General features: G+C 38.0%; 3 protein-coding genes across 7 annotated transcripts; 1 reads left to right on the top strand and 2 right to left on the bottom strand.

Annotated features, from left to right (window-relative positions):
- Positions 1-988: 988 nt before the first annotated feature.
- Positions 989-5861, bottom strand: LOC107078326 (uncharacterized). Of its 3 annotated transcripts, none has more exons than XR_011190378.1 (6): positions 5595-5612; positions 5029-5160; positions 3674-3904; positions 3274-3378; positions 2772-2921; positions 989-1345 (listed from the first exon to the last, which is right to left on the bottom strand). XR_011190378.1 is itself a non-coding variant. In XM_015355042.2 (6 exons), the coding sequence occupies exons 1-6, from the start codon at positions 5125-5127 to the stop codon at positions 1043-1045; spliced, it is 954 nt and encodes a 317-aa protein (XP_015210528.2). In that variant the 5' UTR covers positions 5128-5160; the 3' UTR covers positions 989-1042. The 3 variants fall into 3 exon arrangements, 1 of the variants encoding a protein (XP_015210528.2); XM_015355042.2 differs by lacking the exon at positions 5595-5612 and adding an exon at positions 4302-4367; XR_001479266.2 differs by lacking the exons at positions 5029-5160; positions 5595-5612 and adding an exon at positions 5759-5861.
- A 3075-nt stretch (positions 5862-8936) lies between these two features.
- Positions 8937-15420, bottom strand: LOC102693435 (nmrA-like family domain-containing protein 1). 2 transcript variants are annotated; one of them, XM_015355079.2, is made up of 5 exons: positions 15293-15420; positions 12227-12490; positions 11455-11710; positions 10990-11183; positions 8937-9920 (listed from the first exon to the last, which is right to left on the bottom strand). In XM_015355079.2, exons 2-5 carry the CDS (start codon positions 12485-12487, stop codon positions 9717-9719), a joined length of 915 nt encoding a protein of 304 aa, XP_015210565.1. In that variant the 5' UTR covers positions 12488-12490; positions 15293-15420; the 3' UTR covers positions 8937-9716. The 2 variants fall into 2 exon arrangements, with proteins under 2 accessions (XP_015210565.1, XP_015210564.1); XM_015355078.2 differs by lacking the exon at positions 15293-15420 and adding an exon at positions 13093-13301.
- Positions 13846-21914, top strand: ncf2 (neutrophil cytosolic factor 2). Of its 2 annotated transcripts, none has more exons than XM_015355077.2 (15): positions 13846-14202; positions 14966-15048; positions 15423-15531; positions 16191-16325; positions 16626-16733; positions 17087-17146; positions 17564-17607; positions 18487-18628; positions 18896-18961; positions 19063-19135; positions 19568-19617; positions 20178-20329; positions 20415-20523; positions 20621-20741; positions 21614-21914. In XM_015355077.2, the coding sequence occupies exons 1-15, from the start codon at positions 14029-14031 to the stop codon at positions 21700-21702; spliced, it is 1515 nt and encodes a 504-aa protein (XP_015210563.2). In that variant the 5' UTR covers positions 13846-14028; the 3' UTR covers positions 21703-21914. The 2 variants fall into 2 exon arrangements, with proteins under 2 accessions (XP_015210563.2, XP_015210562.2); XM_015355076.2 differs by having other exon boundaries at positions 13848-14202; positions 19060-19135.
- Positions 21915-22111: the final 197 nt, after the last annotated feature.

Raw genomic sequence — 22111 nt, 5'->3', positions numbered from 1 at the left:
AATTTGACTAAATATAAATTTGAAAGCAACTCAATTTGTATTTATAAACAGAAACATAAAAAAACAGATAACAAAGCAAATTAAATCTCACTGAATTTTATCTGCAAATGACCATATATGAGCACTATGTTATAACCAGTGTTTATTTTTAATCTGATTTTATACACCAAAATAACTTAATACTGTTTTTCTTTCCACTTTTTATTGCATAAACAAGAAATGTTATAACAAACAAAAAAAAGAAACTGAATGTATAATTCTAACAACAGGAAATCACTTATTTCCTCCGATTCTCAAGATATTTGGAGTGTACAACTCCTATATTGTCTGTCAATAAAAATAATTTTAAAAATATATATTAAAAGAAATAACTTGAAACTGAAACATACCCGCACCACCTGTTTTTTTTGTTTGCCTTTGGTTAACAGGTTATCTCCATTAATAACCACACAAATTTAGATGTTTCTTAACTTTTATTAAATGTATTATCATCTCCACGGCTCTGCCCTTATTAACTTACCTTGCGTCTTCTGTTTTGGAGAAATGTGTCAGGGTGAAAATCAGCCGCTCTAAAAGACGGGAGTTACTTTTAAAAAGATTGTAAAAAAAACAAGTTCCACGATTGTAAATTAAAATATACTGTAAGATTCATTTGTGTGAAGAGAGTAACGCTGGGGTGTTTTTCTCGCTCAAAATGCTCTTTCGATCTTTTCCTTTGCTTTTTTTTGTTTTGTAAGGTACAGCTCAAGAACATTCTTTCTTTTCAGTGCTCTTGGTATAGTTTTGCAGAACATTTGGGCCTCCTTTCTTTACTCCACCTTTTACAGGTGGACAAATGTTGCTTTCATACAAAAGGGTGTGGCACTTGACAATGGCAAGTTATTGCCTGTAATGTGAGAACGATACATTATATACATTATTAAATCCCGTGTTTTTCCTCTGATTTTCTGATTAACTTATTCTGGAATTAATCAAGCACAATGAGACATTTTTAGGAAAAAAAATCATTTAAAAATATTTATTTATTTTAAAAGCCTCCTTATTATAGCTCCAAACTACACCTAGGTACACAGCAGCCTTTCTTTCCTGATGCCGATATATCCCTTGTCTTTGGAATTTCATCTTTATCTTTCTTATCCTCAGAAGTGGGTTGCTCTGCAGTTTGGGTCTCCTCTTTTTTGCAGTTTGCAGCTTTCTTTTTCTTCTGCACTAGCGGATACTTGAATTTGAACACAACACCTCTCCCTCCACTAGAACATGAGAGTGTTTCATTGTCCTCATCGTCTGCTACGCTGGTTCTCCCAGCAGTGTTAGGGGAATCACTGACTTTCACCCCATTCATGTTCTGATACAGTATGTTGTGAATTGCCAAAAATGGAGAAAGAGAGACAAAAAGCACAGTTATATTAACCCTCTGTTCTATTGCTTGCAAAATGTATTCTAAAAGTGAAGAAAGAAAAATAAAAATATTAGTACCGTTTCTCAGGTGAAAGCAGAAGCTTGGATATTAGATAGGTGTAAGGTTTTAGAAATGTTTTCCGATCCCCTCGAATCAACCTTCAAGACCCGGCCAGCAGCCATATCACCCTGCAACTCGTAACTGGCAGCCAACTGAAGCTAAGCAGGTGTGAGCCTGGCCAGTACCTGGATGGGAGACCTCCTGGGAAAGCTAAGTTTGCTGCTGGAAGAGGTGTCAGTGGGACCAGTAGGGGGTACTCACCCTATGGTCTGTGTGGATCCTAATGTGCAGCTATAGTGATGGGGGCACTATATGGAAAAAAGGTTCTATCCTTTGGAATAGGCATAAAAACATGTGGAGTGTCCAAAAAAGTGCTATATAAGTGTAAGGAATTATTATTAACCTTCATTGCATCGTACCACAGTGTATGACACAACTGCATGCCTTATAGGCAAAAAGCTACTAATTCTTTGATTACCATTAGACGAAATGTGGGCTTGGTTTTTCCAGTCATAATTTAACTAATAAATGTGAGACTCCAGAGAATGTAGAAAGATTTTTTTTTTTGGGACAATACTATTTCTAAGTTTTTATGGCTTTTGTATCTGAATGTATTGCCACAGGCCAGTTTTCTTGCATTTAAATACAATGTAAATGTATCATTAGTTGCATCTTATTTTGAGTGCTCTGTTCCATTCTTGCTTGTTCATTCCTCTGAATAAAAGGAAGTTTGATGGTGAAATTGTGACAGAAAAAAAAGCTGTGCAGCCCCTTGATGAAACAATTCAACCAACCTGAACTGCTCTTCACTAAAATACTTCCTTGCATTCAGGCTTTACTGAGAATTGTTAAAGCAATCTTTTGGGTGGATCAGTTAGATACAATAACAAATTATCTTATTAGGATAGCGAATAACTAAAGATACAATAAAATGCAAAACAACAACACAGGTATAACCTGCCATGTCATCAGTTTATTATATAAAACGTACTGTTAAATGGAAATCATGCTTGTGCAAGAAATATATTTCATTAATTGACATAATAATTGATTATTTGACAAACACAGTCACAGCAATTTGTTAATATAGCATTTAGGACAATCCACAGAATTGATTTGATCTTATCTGCAGTAACAACCTTAACATGTCCCTTATGTTTTGTCTTCTATGAATGTATCTAATATTGTTTTAATAAAAAAGGTTACCTTGAGTGACACACATAATAAAGGCAATTAAATGCTGGATGGTTTTAAAACCAGAGGACATTTATATTCTTGTTATCTCAAATAAAAGCGTTAAAGGACCACTTACAGACTCTTTCTTCAAGCACAACTTCATGAAGCTCAATCTTTCATGCCAGCTGGTGGTGAATGTTTTGCTCTTTGTTTTTTCATTCTTTTCAGTACTATCCTCAGACTGGAGAGAGCTGGTACTTTCCTCGGCAGGGATCATATCATTCACCTGACATTATATTTGATTGAAAATGATTAATTACAGTCCGTTTAAAAAAAGGTAGAGAACGGAGGAAACCGTTTAATGTGACTTTATTTATCACAAACATAGACATCATAAAAAATGCCTTCCTGGTATCATAACTATGAATCACCCTATTAGTAATAAATGCATAACCTTTTAGCAAAATTTAGATCTGATCATCTTTGGTTTGCTATAGAAACACTGGACTTTCTTTCTGCTATAGTCAACATTAACATTTAAGAACGGGCCTTGTTAAAGAAGCTTTTTTAGAAATCATTCAATTCCAATCTGGTCAATCAGAGCAGAGCAGAGGAAACGTTTTTTTGGAAGTACTCACCCTGTCAGTCTCCAGTTGCTCAAGCATGGAGAGACATGTGATTGTTGAGGCACCATGCCCAGCACACGTGAACGTGTAGGGAGGGCTCGCATCCTCAATCTGCTTCTGGAAACACATGGAAGATGACAGGGGGGCAACCTAGCCTTAGAACTTTAGATTCACTAGCACTTGGATAATCTGAGGTTACAAAGCTTATTAATATTGATCACAAGTCTTCAGCTTGATGCATAGCTTGAAAACATTTCAATTAACATTTCAATTAAGTTCTCTTTCGGCCATTGGCACTTTGTATTCTCAGCTGCTGGGATAAAAACATGGATTGTGTATAAATTTAAGGAGATTTGAATAAAGCCTTACATTATTTGGTGGATTTAGAAACCCATATGTGGAATTCACTAACCTTGAAAGCCCCAACGTCTTCTTCAAGGATCTTGAGCTTCAGAGCGAAACGCTCCTCGAGCTCTTTAAATTTTCGATTGCAATATTCTTCATTCATCACCTTCAGCTCTTCTCTAATGACCCCTTCCCTCGCTTTCCAAGACTGGCGATCACCCGCCTCACTGTCACTGCTGTGTTCTGAGAGTTCAATGTCTTTACTGGTCATGTGCAGACCTCTTCTTTTTGGCTTTACCTTAGAAAGGAGTTAAACACTGTTAGACAAAAGAAAGGCCAGATCAAACTGAAAACTGTAAGACTTTCACAGTTCCACTATTGAATCACAAATAGGAGCAAGATGGGTTCACTGATCATTCATAATGTTGCCCATATGTTACTTTTATGTAGTCCGTTCATTCAGTTCCTTTGAATTCAGATTCAAAGGAGGAGTACAGTATCTGTGATCAGTGATTGTCTCCTATTGTTTCTCTGCTGTACTTGTTAGAATGATACAGGCTTTAGAATACAATCCAGATTTCTTCTACAACTATTGCCATTTTTCTAAAGCTAGTGAAAAAAGTACGAATGTCGCTGCTGCTTTCTTTATTTTAACTTCTTCTGCACAAAACATGAAAACCAAACAGTTATCTTACACTCTGTTTGCCCTTAGATGTCCCTGTACATTTCTCCTTACAGGTACACTCCTTTTCTTTCACAAGCTTGAAAAATACAATAGCATTAATAGCAAAATAATCTGAAAAATAAAAGTAAGGTCATTAAGTAAGCACAAAGTCAACGAATAATGTGACAGTGGTTTCTGTCTCCCATCCTGTTATCTCATGTTCAGAAATAGGTGGTTCTATTCATTGTTTTTGTGTTCTGCATCGGAATTTCACATCCAACACAAGATTAAACATTCAAACATGTTTTAACACTCACCCACATTCATCCGAGGGTAGACAACCAGTGTTATTTTATACCGAAACAGTTTCCACTGCGTCCAATAACTGATATACTAAAGCATAGGACATATGTATCAATTGCTGTAGTGGACAGAGCAGTAGCAAAACTCAGTGACTGCATGTACACTGATTCAAGAGAGATGTGCAATTCCACATGAGGAGGGAAACTGCAGTCTACCATCAGTGTATTTCTCCAATTTTTTTTTGTGGGCAACTACAATTACTAACCAGTAAGGGCAGTCAAGCATTGTATACTAATAATCCATCCATCTAGACATGAGTACATTTTGAATGAACCGTCCGTATCTCTGAGTATCTCTGCAAGGTTCAGGTGGCAATAGTCCCCTTCAAAACTATTCAAAACAAGTTTCACTCGAGATGGTAAACAACAAAAACAAGAAAAGGCAAGAAAACTTACAATACGCCGAACCACCGTATTTGCACCTGTATGCACTAATTTTTCCCAGTCGTCCGGGTTCTCGGCTGAACAATCCTTTATATCCTTAATAGTTTGCATTTTCTATGTTCCGCTATTGAAATATCTGGAAATCTGATGTATACACACATAAATTAGTGGATATTGCTTAAAATAAAACAGTTAATATGTAAAAATAATGTCAGTTTCTTATTTTCCTGGTTTGTGTGTTTGCGGATCGTTTGTGGTTTGCGGATCGTCCAGGTGATTACGAACTGTTGACGTCAAACGATGATGTTTTTATAACTGTATTCAAAATATTATATCGTACAAGGATAGGATGATAGTTAACACTCGTTGATAAATTACCACAACCACAGCTCAAACCCTTTGTAATGTAACGGTCGCTGAACTTCTCACAACTTCTCTAAACTGACAAGTGGGCAATAATTACGACAGTATATCGTGATAAAAGAATGAAGAATGTATCGAAATGTTTTGGAAAGAGGCAAATGTTGAATACATATAAAAACAAACTGTGGGACCCCTACATTAATTTTAAAACTTACTTGAACAGTTATAGTTATTATCATGCTAAATTCCGATGTCACCAACTTAAGCAGCAATAAATCAACAAACGTGGCGCTTAAGCGTCATTAAATTCGAATAATTATTTTAACACATTTGAGCCTGAATCAAAAGAAATAGGAGTCTCACTTCCTGTTCAACTTACAAAAAAAGAGATCTCAAAATCCTGATGCTGGCCACACCTGTAACATCATTAAACGAAAGTGTACCACAGAGTGGCAAATGATGCCCCGTTTTTTAATTTATTTTTGAAACGGTTTCTACGATACAGTTGATGTCATAAGCACTACTAAACGTCACAGTATTTGTGACGCAGACTGTTAAGATGGTTTATAAGTACCGCGCATAGCAGCCATTTGAGAAAGACGTGCTACACGGTTGCATTGCTTATTGTGTTTACGGGCACAGCGATCTACAGAAAATGATGACAGCTTTGATATCGAACAGCAAAGCTCTTACTATTTGGCGTCTTTGTTCTTGAAATTGGTTGAATATCCTTGCTTGGTCATAATTCACAATGCGCATATTAAAACGTATATTTGTAATAAAGTACAACAAGTAATTTACCTTTTGTGCAGGTTATGGGTTTGGTACTAGTAGCAAGATTCTTCTGTCCATGTTTTTTAGTTCAGTGCTACAAAGTTTCTTGCAAAGTGGAATAACTGTCTGGTATAACAGTCTTTCTGTCCAATTAAATGCTTGGATGAAAAACAAATGTATGAGACATCAGATAATAAAGTATTATCATATAAGTTTGTATCAGTAGATTTTGGTTGAACAGCAACTAACTAATGGGAGGGTGTATAATTTCTAGTAAGAATGACTTGTAGCTTTCTGAAGATGGTTAGGAATAAAGAGAGGCTGTTGACACTTTTCAACCACGTGTGTGCTGCAATTTAACGATGGATGAGTTTTTTATGTATATATATAGTGATTTTGAATTCTAAGTAAAAACAGTGAGTTAATTATTATGTTATTATAACTGCCTTACCTTTTGTAATGGGCAACAAGCATTACCAGGAGGATAGCACCAGATAATATTAAGATACAGAATTTGTCATTACACCAGATCTCTGTTTCTTAAAATCTGTGTGCTGAGCCATGGGTTGGCACTTTCAAGTTAAAACAATTGTGGTATAAACCATACATATACTTCCTCTGTCCCTTCCACAGACATGTTGTATGTTGTTATTACTACGATCAATGTATTTGTTTCTTCTCCAATATTTTGTTATTGCCAAAGTTGAGCCTCAGGCTGTTGCTTCATACACAGATGTTGCTTAATTTGCCAGGGGAAGGTTCTAGCTGGAGAAAGTCTTATTTTGGGTGGCTATGAAGAAAAGTACTTGCAAATTTTGGGTTATAAGAAACTGCACATTCAGTTACTGTAGCTCAGCTGCTAGAGGAATATGAATACAAAATACAAACATACAAAATTCACACACCCTATAACTTTGTGAAACTGTCTTTAATGACACATAAGATTTAAATTTAATAAACCCTTATGAAAGCAGGTTTTCCAATTTTCAAAAGATCAAACTTAACATATTTCAGTGCTTTCGTAGAATTGTTAATATCTTCATGCATTGAGTTCAAAATTTCTAAATGTTTCCACATGCACTAACCTCAAGAGTGAGCTGCTCCAGACCAAGCAGTATTTTCAAAGAGTGAGGCTCAAAAGAGTGATCTCCAGTGATCAGATGGAATCCATTTAGAGGGAGATGATAAAGTCATTGGAATCTCTTCATTCCAAATAAGACAATTTGGGGATTGCCAATTTTCAGAACTTGTCAGTATTTCCGAAGGCGAAACTAAGATGCTAGCTGGTGTTCATCATTAGCATTTTTGGAAAAGGCAGAGAAAAATGTTACTGTAGGCAGGTTTTTGAAAGGGAGGGCCAGCAAAACTATAAATGAGCAGAGAATGCTGCAGTAGTTTTGGGCAGTATGGTTTCTTTATGAGTCTTCCTTGATATTTCAAGTGCTGCTTAATACATGTCTTCATTACTGCCCGGGTGCACTTCAGAATTTCGTGGAGATTCTCACCTGGGGTGCCTTCTCTGGTTTGTATAGGTATTCTCTGGGTGCTGCAGTTTCCTCTTGCCTTCCAAAGACATCCTGGCTATGTTAATTGTCCTCTTTACATTGACTATGTGTTATTTCCAGTTTGCTCCCTGTATCTGCTGGGTTAAGCATATCCTCTGAATGAAGCAGTGATGGATCATGGATATATGGACGACGATAATATTTTTCAGTGTTCTTAATTAAATTAAGATAATTAAATTACTTCCATCTCTAAGGAAAATCCGGATTGGATTTGTATATGACGCTCTGAATATCCATTGCATATGTGACTAATTTTTCATTGTCAGGTTTGTTATAGTTTTTTTTAAAATACAGATCCATATTTGAAGTCCTCACACAGCAGACTGAAGCATCACAAAATTGTTTTACACTCCTTTTGGACTACTGGTATTTGGTAATAATGGAAAATTGTCCGCTTGTTCTTGAGGAATCTAGCTTTAATATAAATATATTTGTCTCTGCGTAAAACACAAACTTAATGACAGGATATCTAAGAGAGAGTGTAACTGCTCAATGTGGGCCATTGAGTGCTGTGATGACTAGCAGATTCTGCAATACAGGCAATCTGGATTCAAACCAAACTCCAGCCTGTCTCCTCATGCAGACTTATATCAAGTCTCATCTAACTTTGTCTGGCCTGGATATTTAACTGAACATTGAACATTGAAATGAATAATTCTTTTTGGACTATGTCTACACAGAAACAAGCCAACGTAACTCAAAGAATAGGGCAGAAGACTTAGCTTATGAATAATTAATAATTATGTTATTTCAGGTCACACAGACCAACCATGAATGTAATAGAGTGAAATGTATATTCAATAATGGATCAGATCAGGGTCATCAATACTCCTCAGTCACTCCAATAACCATTTCTACAATCTTTTGATCACCTTAACTTTACTTAGAAGAATAGAAATCCTTCCCCTTAGACTTGCAGCTAAAGTAATCAGTACCAGTTCTTAAAACCCACTACTATCATGGAATCTATCACAAGTTTTCTGAAAAGGTATGGATTTCTTAAACAAATGTTTTAATTGAAAATAATCATATATGTTTTTTACCTGTTTTTTCATTTACCAGAAAGAAATATGTATATGGTTGAAAGCTACCACACCTTTAGAAGATGAGGGATTGAATCATTCATTTCCTACTGTACAGTATATATCAATTGAAATCATCTTTGCTGGTTCTGGCATCCCTGGAGATGTTACAAAATCCACTCTAAGCATTCAAAAACTGTTTTCAATGGATTTATATTGCATGTTTATTGTGCAAAGGTCAGAAAGGCCTACAGCATACTGTATTTACCCCTGCATAAACAACTTGTTCTATTGAGTCCTCTTGCTAGACTCAAAAATAGGTTATAGACTGAAAGTGTAAATCTGGCAACAGCAGGTTTTATGTAATTTCAGAACACTGTTTAAATTCTTACCAACCATGCAAAGATTATCACTTTTACAATAAAAATAATACTTTTGGCAATATTGCTATACACATTCTACTGAACTAACAGTATGGATGTATTATTTCATGTAGCTAAGGTAGCAATTTGCCGATGTTATATTATCTAGTGATTTTTTGACACTGAAATTTAAATGTGAAATTCATAGTATTTTTGCTTGACCACAAGCTTGCTGTGACATTGTGAATACCATCAGCGAGGCTGTTTAAGTGTCGAATGTAACAAAAAGTAAATGCATGGGTAAATCTGGAATTTGTTTAAGCAGGGGACTGTGACGGTGTACATTTGCTACAGAGGAACAAGTAAATATTATTTCTATGTTGCAAAATGAAGAGAAGAAACACAAAGGTTTGGCAATGTTGTGACACCTGGAAAAGGCTCAGCAGTCAAAGTCTCAACATGGCATTTATGTGTTCCTTTAAATCTTAGATATGTGTGCTTCAGGCACAGATTATACCCTCGCAAATACACCATAGATGGGCTGCTATCTATGCATTTTTGTAGACCTTATTGTGCTAAACTGAAAAGGCAATCCCATGTGGTCTGAAAACACTTCACAGAGGATGCTGTTCTAGCCTGTTGATGATCAAATCTTTGTTTTCAGAGACCCACTGAGAAAACCTCTGAGTTTCGGGACACAGAGTGTGCGTTAAAGCTACATTCGTCTTCTGGGCTCCTTTTTTCCAGAATTCAAACATGTTGCCCAAGTCCTCTCCCCCAGCTCCATTATAGTTTTCCACAAACATTCTCACAGATATCTGCAGGGAAAGAAAGGTAAATTTGACTTAAAAGGTTTCCATTTTGGATGATCTCTCCTAAGAGAAGCATTAGTTTCTACTATAGTAATATAGTTTAATTACAGCAAACAGATCCTATATCCATTGCTTTCTTGCAACTCAGCCTTTCTAATTTGACATTGCAGAGTTGTTCATTCCAGTTTTATTACTCTGACCTCGAATGCAATGACACTATTGCAATTTTATTTGTTGATCTCTTTATGTGTAAGGATTTGTTACATAACCCATTTACTACCAAACAATCAAGATAGATTTAATATCCTCTTATTGTTGGCATCCTTTCTTATGTATATCACCAAGGGAAAGCTTTCCTAACACTGACAAAAACAAACTTAAATGAAGATCAAATTAAGAATGTGGATATTAAACTAATTTCTTAAAATATGTTTTGCTGCTACTGGGACTTAAACAGACAATATTTGGGAAAATTAAGGTAATTTACACACCTGAATACCAACCCAATCAATGTTTGAGGGATTTAATCAATCATAGCCAGTCGGCCAAAAAAGCAACATGTGTCCTGTATTAAAAATGAACTGAGCACAGGAAGGAACTATCTCATACTACACAATTTCAGTTTTGCTTTTTACCATATTTGGGTTCACAGTTTCTGTACCACGCACTTAGCACACTGTGCTTTTTTTGTCCCGTCCCATGTACATAAACCAAAAGTGACCTGCTCTTTCTGCACCTGGGCTGAGCCAGGTTAAATTCAGGCACGTATGATCTTGCCAATATCCTGTCATTTCTAAAGGCCATGTTTAGATAATAAATAAGGACAAAACAGTGGCTGTGGCTTGAAGTGAACTGAAGTGAATTGGTCTGGAAGATTCTTGCTGGGGGGAAGCATGTCTCAAATACCCAGAGAATGACGCTACTAAATGCCTAACTGCAGCTTTCCCTAGTTGTCCATTTCATACAGCAACAAAGTGTGCAACTGAAGACACACAGATAGAAATTCAGAATGAATAACTTCAGTACCATTTGTGTCATTCCATTGAGGATTAAAAAGCAGTGTTAGTGTGCTTACTCTGGAATCTTTGAACTGCCTGGGTTGCAAGTGTTCATTTAAGGTGGTTGCATATTGGTCAACAGTCAGTCTCTCAGCAGATAGCGGACAGCTTTTCCCAATCCACTTGTGGGAGTTTTTCAGTAATACACTTGCGATCAGACCAACATGCTTGACACTGATGGCATCCAGAGGGGTTTCTCCTGCAGGAATGTCTGAGAGAAAAGAAATCATGTTAGGAAAGAGGACAGGAGAACATAAAATGAGCGAACAAATCAGGGGGTCTCGTCCAGGCATTTCTTGAAAGATGCCTGGGTTTCCATTTCATCAACCTGGCTGGGTAGCTCACTCCAGACTCCTGCCACCCTTGGGTTAAGAAACTGCTTCCTGTTCTCAGTTTTAGTTGAATTTAGTTTGTTCCCAAGATTTGAAAACTGGTCTGAGAAATTGAGACCTCAGTTCCCCTTTAAGTAGGCTCCATCTTACCTAGCTTGTAGAAGTTAGGTCCCGCGGGTTTGGGCTTGAACGTCGTCAGGAAACTCTCGTACAGAAAGGGTAGGATGAGCTCAGTCTTGGGCAGGCTGATCTCGTTCATGTAGTCATTGACACAAGCCTTGGCATCCATGTGTCTGGCTGGGAAGCCATATCGTCTGTGCACATGATGACCCCCTTGAAACACCACATGCTTTAGTCCGTGTTGTTTGCAAGCGTCCGCGATCAAATACCCCTGGTGAATTTCATTCTGAAAACACACCATGATCAGAACCGCAGGAAATATGATGCGTTATATACTGAAGGTATAAAGTAGAAATTTTATTCTCAGACATTTCGGATTTTTATTGTAACATCTGTTGCTACCTTTGAAATTAAATGTTTTCGTTTTTAAATTTGAACTGAGCCCTCAGTTCCATCATCAAACCCTTAATTGACTTAACAGTAAATCAATGAAATAAGAAAGTATAAATTAATAATAAGAAAAAGATGAATTTGATGTTTTTGTTTTCCTGCCTCTTAAACATGTCGGAGTTTTAACCTATGTATTTTGTAAGTGAAATAAAATCCCAAACTTGTGACTAGAAACAAAAAGCAAATATTGCAATGAAGCAACGTCTCAGATCAATTAAGGCTTCAATTATCTAATTACGGTGGGATGGACTGAAAACCGACAGGTGTGTGGGTCACCAGGATGAGCTGAATAACAAATAAGGGGATCTGTTTCAGAAGGCAAGCCCTCACTCCGAGACCCAACCTCCAATACCTTTAATGCATCCATGTCTGTAAAATCCGTTGTGGTCGAAGCAAAACATTTCTGAGCTCCCCTTAAGGCCTCCTGAAGCCCTGAAGCACTCTTGAAGTTGACTGCGACTATCTGAGAGCCAGCCTGCTGCAGCTGCTGGGCCAGAGGGCTCCCTGTGTCCTGGACTGCTGCTCTCACTGCGAAAGAGCCATCCTGGAGCAGGGCATGGACGACACTCTGCCCCAGGTCCTTATCTGCACCAAGAACCACAACCGTTTCCATTGCCTCAGAAAGGAAGAAAATAAAGGGAGTAGCTGTGTTTAAATTTCCTGCTGCAGAAGACAAAAGGTACAGTACACTTAACCTCATTTGGACTTTTTAGTTTTAAATTCTCATGGTGGTGTACATATACATACAAAGACAAAACGTTTCATAGATTTTTGGAACTACTGTAAGGTGAAACAGCTAAAAACAATATTAAGAAAACTTAAACACCTTCATTACTATCATTAGTTGGTAAAGAAAACATGACAAAGACTTACTTTGTAAAATAGGACAATGTAGGTACTGCTGGTAATAAAGACACAGTGTTTACAGTGAATGAGACCAGAAAATACTTTTTTAACTAGGAAACAATAATTAAAACAATAGTGAAGAAGTTAATTGTACATTTACCGATACAAGCCTACTTTTTTACTGAGCAGTCTGAGTCAATATTTATTGTCCATTACCATTACAAGAAAAAAGATTGTCTGCCTCCCTTATCTGTTAATATTTTCATAAATAACCAGATATAATCATTCAACAAATGGAGAGCATACACTAAAGCAATACAAAGATTTGCATTACTGATACTGTATTTGTTTTTTTTTAGTTTTGCCACATACCCGTTGTTCTCTGTTTGTTTTGTCAGTCTGGGAGGTTTCCTGTACAGTTTATGGCTTACCCTTGTGTTTCCACAGTGATTCTATGGAAACCCTAAATGGGGCCAGTATTTCTCCCTTAGCAACAGGCAGCAAGAAATCTGGTGCTACATCTAACACAATGGCTGTGTGGCTGTGAAACTGGCTGGGGAACTGCAGGAATTCCATACTTTTTCTCCTTGGAATCTGATGCCACAGTACTACAGTTCCGTGCACAGTTCCGTGCATTAAGGCAATAACGTGCATTAAGGCATTGTCAATCTCAGGATTTGACTTGTGCTTGATGATGATCAAAATGAGGACAGGTCCTAATGCAACTGTGAGAGAGCATGTCAAGTCAGAGCTTTTAGCCTAACACCTAGACATTTATGGTTAGCTACAAGATTTCTCTTTGGTCAAAACAGGAAACAAAGTATCTGACCATAATCTCCCTGGATCACATTAATATGGTAGCTTTGTGGGGACAGGTGCAATCTATACTACCCAAAGAATTATTAAAAAAAAAAAGGTTCAAATGGAAAATGGTTACTTTAAAGCCTTTATTTTTTAGCTGCCACACGCAAAACTGATGAGAGATTAAAACGTCCTTCCAGTTACACGGGGTGTGTAACAGGTGAAATGAAACAAAAGCTCAGGAACGTTTTGCACATGTGCAACGAAGAGCACATCACTGTTTGTCTGAATTTGCACGAATTTGAGAACGGAAAGTGCGGTAGGCGGTACGAGTCTGCTGGTCTCTAATGGTTTTCCTCCGCGCGTATGCCCCGAGTGTAGAAACATTTCCTGGAACTCTTGCCTCACAGCCCCTGCAAGAGGATGTGCTCCCGCTGTTGTTGTCCGTTATTAGGACTCTGCCACTGACCTGCTGAGGACAAGAGCTTTTATCACAGCCCGGACACCATGTCGCTGTTGGACACCATCCGACAGTGGGATGAAGGAGCGGCCGCAGTGGGCAGAAAGGATTGGGCTACAGCTCTGAAAGTCTTCTCTGATATCGTGGACAAAAACTCCAAAATATACTTCAACATTGGCATCCTTTATTTGATTACTAAAGACCTGGATGCAGCAGAGAAGGTGAGCATACGCTGTACGCTTTTTCTTTTCGATAGTGCAGAAGGCAGGAATCTACCTTGAGGCTGCTGGCAATAAGAGGTTTACTTGCCAGTGGCTGTGTACGTACTGTTTTTGCACGAAACAGAGAGATAATTTTGTACCCATATTCTGTCTCCACTCAATTCAGTTTAGTTTTTCATTTTTTATTATCCCTTACGTATCAAAATCGGTCTCCCACGGAAATTCACAAAATATGTGTTATAAACAGTATTGCCATCACGAATGAAAAGCACAATCTATACTTCTGCAAACGCATTTTTCTTTCAGTCGTTGCTGAAATGCAAGTCATTCAAAATGGGGAAGTAAACCTGCAGGGCAGAAAACAGCAGTCTCACTCGATAACTACTTGTTGCAATTTATCAGTGGAAAGAATCACAATTCTAAAACAATATTTCATATATTTATTGCACATCTGTGCTTGAAAGATTTCCTTAAAACTAGTATCATACAAGCTGTGGTCTGTAAATCTAAACAACCAACAGCAATATTCTTAAGTAATATTTCAAATATTTGAAATACAAACCAGAGACTTTTCTGATTTTTAAAAAAATATTCTAGTTGAGAAACAGTGTACGTTTCATTAATATTCAGACACACCTCTGTTTTTTTTCTGATATTAGAACAAAACAGTTTGAATTATTCAGGGAGAATTTCCTCAGAAATCACAGTTTGTTTTAATTTGGAAGCTTTTATCTTATTTCCGAATTCTCCTGTTTTTCCTTAGGCTTTTGACAACAGCATCAGGAAGGATGAACACTTGGCTGTAGCCTTTTTTCAAAGGGGGATAACATTTTACAAACAGCAAAAGTAAGTCTGCCTGGTGTTGATGCTTTCCTTTAAAAAATTCCTCACATTTACATTACATATAATATGCATTATAAAACCTAGTTTATAAAAACAATCCTCTAGACTGTCTCTTGTTAGAAATACCATCACAAATACCTAGAAAAACTAATAGTTATTGAAGACACTTGTGATACAAGATGCAGACTTGTTTTAAGTGCTGGAATTATAAAGAAATGAGAACCATAGAAACAAAAATCTTTCTTACATTGTATCGTCACAATCGGTTATAATTGCAGATTTAGGAGATGTTTTTTTAAGTTTCCCTTATGAGTTTGCAAACAAATGTCTTTCTCTTTGACTGCATCATTTGTTTCCCTATGACCTCCCCGAGTTAGGTTTGAAGAATCTTTAAGTGATTTTAAAAAAGCCTTCACAGAGCTACGTGGAAATCAGCTGATTGACTACAAGCTGCTTGGCCTCAGATTTAAGCTGTATGGCTGTGAGGTAAGAGTTCAGTGTGGTAAAGGTTTTTTTTTCTTCATTTTCTATTTTGCATTGTATTTTGTGGACCAAAAAAGAGGAAACGGAGTCACTGTCACACCTGGAACTGAGTCTGAATATCACACATCGTTCACTGGTCACATGTTTCCTCATCAGTACTCGATACACCAACGCCTGATTCACAATACATACAGGGAGCAATAGAAGGAAGAAATCCTAAGAATAGCAGCAGTGTCTTATGCTCTCAAGGACATTGACTGTGTTCACCAGACACCTTGTGCACCATGTCCATGGACACAAGAGACAGTCGTGTTAGTCACAGTGAAGCAATGAAAGGTCCTGAGGTTCAAACTGTGATTGTGCTTCCATTGCAATCAAACTTCATATCCTTCATGATACTTGCGTGAAAAGGCCAACTAACTTTAGAAGCACCCTGTGCTTTCTAAGCACAGATTTTTCACCAGAACTATTACTCACACAATAGCTTCTTATCTATCAGTCCCAGAGTGACTTACTTTAATGTGTAGGTAAAAGATCTGTATATTGTAAATACCACCTCAGATACAGGCTGTAAGAGTTTAGGTGAGATGTTCTGCAGTTGTCAGATGTGAGGCTTCTCTCTGTGAATCCCAAACTCAGAAGCTCCCCTGTTTTCTGCGCAGGTCCTTCACAATGTAGCCCTGGCCCATGCACAGTTAGGACAATGGGAAAAGGCAGAGGAGAATCTGCACGCTGCACTCAACCTCAAGACAGAAGCTAAGCACAGTCTCATTGATCGGGCACTGGAGTCCATTCTGGTTAGTTATATTGGTACTTTAACATTTTAGTTCCAGATGATCATCATGTATCTGTAGCATGAGACAAAAGTTACTACAGAAGAGACATTTTTAAAATAATAGTGTTCATATTTTAATCAGGACATGTTGTCAGAAAGGAAGAAAGGAAACGTCTATTTCAGATTATATTATAAATCTTGTCGTTGGCCTTCCTTGGCCATTTTTGCTTTTACCAAACCAAGTAAGGTACTGTTGGTATTGCAGTTTTCTCTCAGATGTCTTTCCTAAGTGAAAACTATAAGCTTGCGGTCTTCTGCGCAGAAACACAAGCTGTTTGACATTGTGGAGGCCCATGCGGGTGAAGTTTTCAGACCGAACAAGCAACATGTTGCAGAGCTAGAGAAGAAGGACTACCTGGGAAAGGCCACAGTAAGGAATCTTCCTTTCAGGGATGAGAATCTGGTTGGCGATTGGTGTTCCTGGTGAGATGTTGCTATTATGTGGGCAAATGCAGTTATATGTGCATTTTTGCACCAGAAACATATATTTCAAGCTAGGAGAGTTAATCAGAGTGTTAATAAACACAAGAAAGGCCCAAATCACTGGCTCTGGTAGCTGTTTGCAATCAAAACCAATCTGATTGCTTTTTAGTTAATGAAGATCGTGATCTTCATGTCATCAGGTTTAAATAGGGATTGTTCCCTTAAGAAGGTTTAAAGAAATATGAAATGTTTATCTTTAAAAGTACTAAACAGTAAGCCTGTGATCTTCCTTTGGTATAGGTTGTAGCATCCATCATTCCCAAAGACGATTTCTCTGGATTTGCTCCTCTCCAGCCACAGGTAAAGTAGCTCCAGCTTTTATGTGCAGTCCATATCCATGAGTATCACTGTTAGTCACGAGTTGATATTGCAAATCACTGACAAAAAATGGAGCTTTGGCTTAATATTATTATAAAAGCTTTAGAAAGTCCACTAATAAGTCATAATTAATTATCTGTACCTCCCAGTGATCACAATGAACAATACTGAGAAAACAATTGAGATTTCCTTTTAAATATTTATTTTTCAAAATTCTTTATGGCTTTATGAAAGTTTTGAAAATGCAAATATTATGTTACCTGTAATTAGCAAAAATCTGAATTACAATGAATCCATGTCCAGTCAGCTTTTCAGGTTTGAACGACTAGTTTGTATATTGTAGTTATAAATTTAACATCTTTTACACAAACAAGAATAAATACTGGTCTTTATGCACAGGTACAGGAAGTTCCGTCCAGGACCAAAGCTCCTGAAACTCTGAGGTAACTAACTCTTCTTAACAGCATTATACTTAATAACACACAACATGGAGCCTAGGATCATATGTAAGTTGTACAACAGATCTGCAAAGTCCTAAAAACAAATGCTTTCGTTTTTCCTAAAGGGTGAAACACCAACAAAAAGGACAAAGTTAAAAGAATGGACAGTAATATCCTATACTGCCACCTGGTGTTCTCCAGAGAGTGGAGACTTTAGCAATATAGGTCAACAACAGGTATTCTGGAGACATGCATGTATTCATAGTGAAGTATATTTAAAAAGATAAAAGGCTTTCTTCAGTGGGTGAATATGGTGATTTTTTTAATTGTTTCTCCAGATATGTCTCATCTTGAAAATATGCTGTGCTCCATAGAGAGGAATAAATGCTCAGACAAATTAATTAGGAGACCAAGTATTTAATGCAATTTCCAGAATTAGTGTATGAAAGACATTAAGAACCTAGCATTATCAAGTTTGTTTATTTTTTGCCGTATGTACCCAAGTACAATGAAATGCTTACTTATATCAAAAGCCTTGGTGAGTAAGAGGTGTGCTTACTAATAATATATCATTTTTGACAAGAGCACAAATGCACTTAAGAAGTGAAATTTGCTTGTATTACTTAAGGTAGCCAGTAAGAGATAAGAAGATAATTTGTGGTAATAGCTGTATTTTCTTAAATGTCTAACTGATATACCCCTAGCATGCAATGTTTGCACTGTATTTTAGTAACGTTTTTAAATAGGTCACCCCGATAAAGACAGGAGGTAAATATCTTCACCTGGTTTAACAATGTGGCTGCCTAGACTTCACAGTGACCCGGTCGTTCAGTACTGGGTCGGGCACAGAGAGTGAAAGCAGTCCCTTGTTCCTGTGCGCAGAGCCCTGGAAGGGGAGCCTCATCGTGTGCGCTATGAGTTCATCCCAGAGACCACAGACGAGCTTCCTGTGCAGCAGGGGAACATTGTCTTTGTCCTGCAGAAGGGGGCTGACAACTGGGCTAAGGTCTTCTTCAACGGCAAAGTGAGTGTTCTGAAAACAGGCCCCTTTATCCTGCTGGCTGCTCTGAAACGCCGTTATCATTGCCATGAATCTGCAATGTCCAAAGCAGTCTTTGAGATGAGGAATTCCAATGAGCTCAGTTGACAACAGAATACAAAAGTTTGAAAACATTGTGGGGCTCAACAAACACTTCTGGATGAAGCAAATATTGCTATCATAACTATGACAAAGGGATCTGAAAATCAACACGATTTGTGTAATTCTAATTACTGAATCTGATTTCCTCAGACAGGACTTGTTCCATACAATTTCCTGGAGCCAGTGGAATTAACACTATCATCCAGGCAAGAACAGGTAAGCTTATTTCGATTTGCACTTCAAACATCTATTCAAAAGCACACGTTTCCCTGGAGATGTTAAGGTGCTGTGTGCCTTCTTTTTCTGTCATTTAGCAGGATGTGAAGCAAACCGATAGTATTCCAGCGCCACCCAGTGGAGAAGCCCCTGTAAGACCTGCGAGGGGAAAAGGTAACCCACAGGAACTCATTCCCAATACAGCCGTTAACCTGAATGACACCAAAAGGCCACCATGGTTAAAGTTAATTTAAGGCAACCCTTTTTTCTCTTCAGTTGGGACTTGATCCATTTCAAAGTAAAATTAATCTAACCTCCAACAGGCAATGGTCAGTCTACATTAACAAAAAACATCAGTGAAGCTGAAATATGGCTGGAGTTCTTTTTCCTGTGTGAATTCAGAGGCCAAGGCCTGAAAATCACAGACAAAGATGGGGACTGACTGTCCAGGGCACATTTTCTTTTTAAAAAAAGAAAAACTTCCCCATCTGTAAAGAGATGAACATTGCACACCGACAGAATGGGGACGCTCATTTTAAAAGTCAACTTAAAAAATTGTTAGCAGAATATTGTTGACTTTTCATCTTTATGTATTTTTTTAAACAGTGCAGGATCCTTCTGTTCCAAGTCGTAAAGAGGAGAAAGCAGGCAACAAGGTATATAAACTCACCTTGTGATCTTACAGTATATCTTATTTGATTTTTTTCAGACATTACATGATCATTAACAGAGAAGGATACATTGTGAAAATGCTAGACTAATTACAGCATATCCTCTCCCATCTAGTGTATTTAAACCCAGTCTGACAACTGCATAAATATACATCCATTCATTGTTTAACCACTTCATCCAATTCAGACTCCCAGTGGAGCAGGAGCCTATCCCAGCAAGCAATGGGCACAAGGCAGGATACACCCTGGACAGGACGCCAGTCCATCACAGGGCACACACAGACACAGAGAGGCACACACTCACACCAGGGCCAGTTTTCCCTGAAGCCAATTAACCTACCAGTTCATCTTTGGACTGTGGGAGGAAACCCATACAAACAGGGGAATATACAAACTTCATGCAGATGGCATCCTAGGTCTGGATTTGAACCCCGGGCCTCAGTGCTGCGGGACAATAATACAAACTAATTAAATGAAACTAAGAGCAGAGCACCTTAAACAATTATGTAACTTCATATAACATAGACTCTATTCTGTGTCCCCAGGACGAAAAATCGAAGGAACCCATGATGTGTGTTGTGAAAGTACATGCCACATACACTGTGGCGGTTTCCTTGAAGCCAGGAATTTCCTACACTGCTGTTCTTGAGGCAATCAGCGAGAAACTGAACCAGCCCCGAGGTACAATATCTCTCAGGTAAGGAAAGTTTCTGTTCACACTGCCTTGAAGCAAGTGAAAAGAAAGTCCGCACCCCAGCATCAAATGCAATGATTCTCCACAGTTACAAGAAAAATGGCACAGAGAGGGCGAAGCTGGATGAGTCTGAAATGGAAAACGCTTGGAAAGAAGAGAGGAACGGCCATCTAACTCTTTGGTGTGAACTAACAGAGGTATGCGACGTGGGTAGATGTTCACCAGAAGCGTGAAAGTTGCAACAGAAACCATGTCCAGATGGATTAAAAGCACAAATCTTGTGTTTGTTGGCAGAACATAGAGATGGCACCAAAAGATGAGTCTCCTCAAGTAGTAGCGATCTACTCCTATGAAGCCTCAGAACCAGAAGATCTGCAGTTTAACTCGGGCGACGTTATCACAGTTATTTCAAAAGGTAAGCATCCCGTAACTAACCCTTTCTCACATTTTCTATATGAAGTTATTTTTAGAAGAGGGGAACGTTAGGGCAGCGCTTTCTAAATCCGAACATTTTAATTCAAAGACGCTTACCAGGCTTTCAGATATCGAAAGATGAAATACTTCTATAAAAAGTACCAAGGTTTTATGTTTAAATGCTAGATAAACATAAGTACCTTTCATTCAGGGTAAAGTCAACAGCAATATTACTACTTTAGAAAACCAGTTAGAAAAATTGCTCATGTTGCAGGTTTTGGACAAAAGCATCCCCCAAATGTTAAAGTCTAAGAAAATGTACAAGGAAGTGGTTATGCCATTTCTTTGGAAAACCATTCTTAAGCATTATTAAGTGTTCAGCATCCAAACTAAGGATATAGTGTGCAAAGTGACACATGTGGACATTAAAAAAATACCCCTCACGGGACCCGCTCGCTTAGTAAAGCCCGTAGCTCCAGGCTGGGTCACGCCGATAACCGAATGGGATTAGGATTCTCTGGAGTAACATTAGGAGTAGTGCTGTGGTTAGGCTGCCAGGGTTCTCTCGGTGACACAGCTAATCACGAGACTGTCAGGGGGAGATAAACTGCTCCTCCTAGTGGAGCTTGCGGTATGTCAGTATGAACATCTAAACATCAGTAGATACAGGCTCAACAGCTGCACAGAACAGGGCCGTCTATACTCCTCATATACTCCCTGAACTAAAACACAGATTAAACAGCAAATGTCCAAAACTGTATTCCTACTGGAACAGAGTACACTGTATGTCAGGGTAATCTGACAAGCTAAGATGCTGATGGAAACGGAGGAATAACTAAACAACGAGAATCTCCCCCCCCATTTTCCCTGCAGTAAATGAAGAATGGTTTGAAGGCAAGTGCAAAGGAAAGGTGGGCATCTTCCCAGCTGCTTTTGTGAAAGATTACAAAAATAAAGGCTGAATCATCAGATTTCAACATATTTACAACTTTTCTAAAAAAAAAAAAAAGAACGCTTATTTATTGTACACCACAATTGAGGAAGTCTGGAATGCTCCATTCCATATCCTCTACACAATAATTAATCAACTGCTGTTCATGTGTATTTTCCAGCTTTTGTACTGTACTGAAAGCACGAAAAAAAAACTTGAATAAATCAATCTTTCTTGCCGCAAGCTCCTCTTTTGTTTTTCTGCAACTCCACAACTCCGCACAGGAATGGAGATTAAGATCACTAAAAACAAAAAACAGCTGAGCAACAAGGTGGACAGAAATTTGACACAGTTCATATGACAGGACGTATAACTTTCTGACCTGTTCTTCAGAGCACCACTGCTGTAAACTGAATTACATCTAGCTTTCATAGAGGAGA

Source organism: Lepisosteus oculatus, chromosome 9 (assembly GCF_040954835.1).
Source record: "Lepisosteus oculatus isolate fLepOcu1 chromosome 9, fLepOcu1.hap2, whole genome shotgun sequence".
NCBI lineage: Eukaryota > Metazoa > Chordata > Actinopteri > Semionotiformes > Lepisosteidae > Lepisosteus > Lepisosteus oculatus.
Note: the sequence above shows the minus strand (reverse complement) of the source record. Positions and strands in the feature narration are given on the sequence as shown.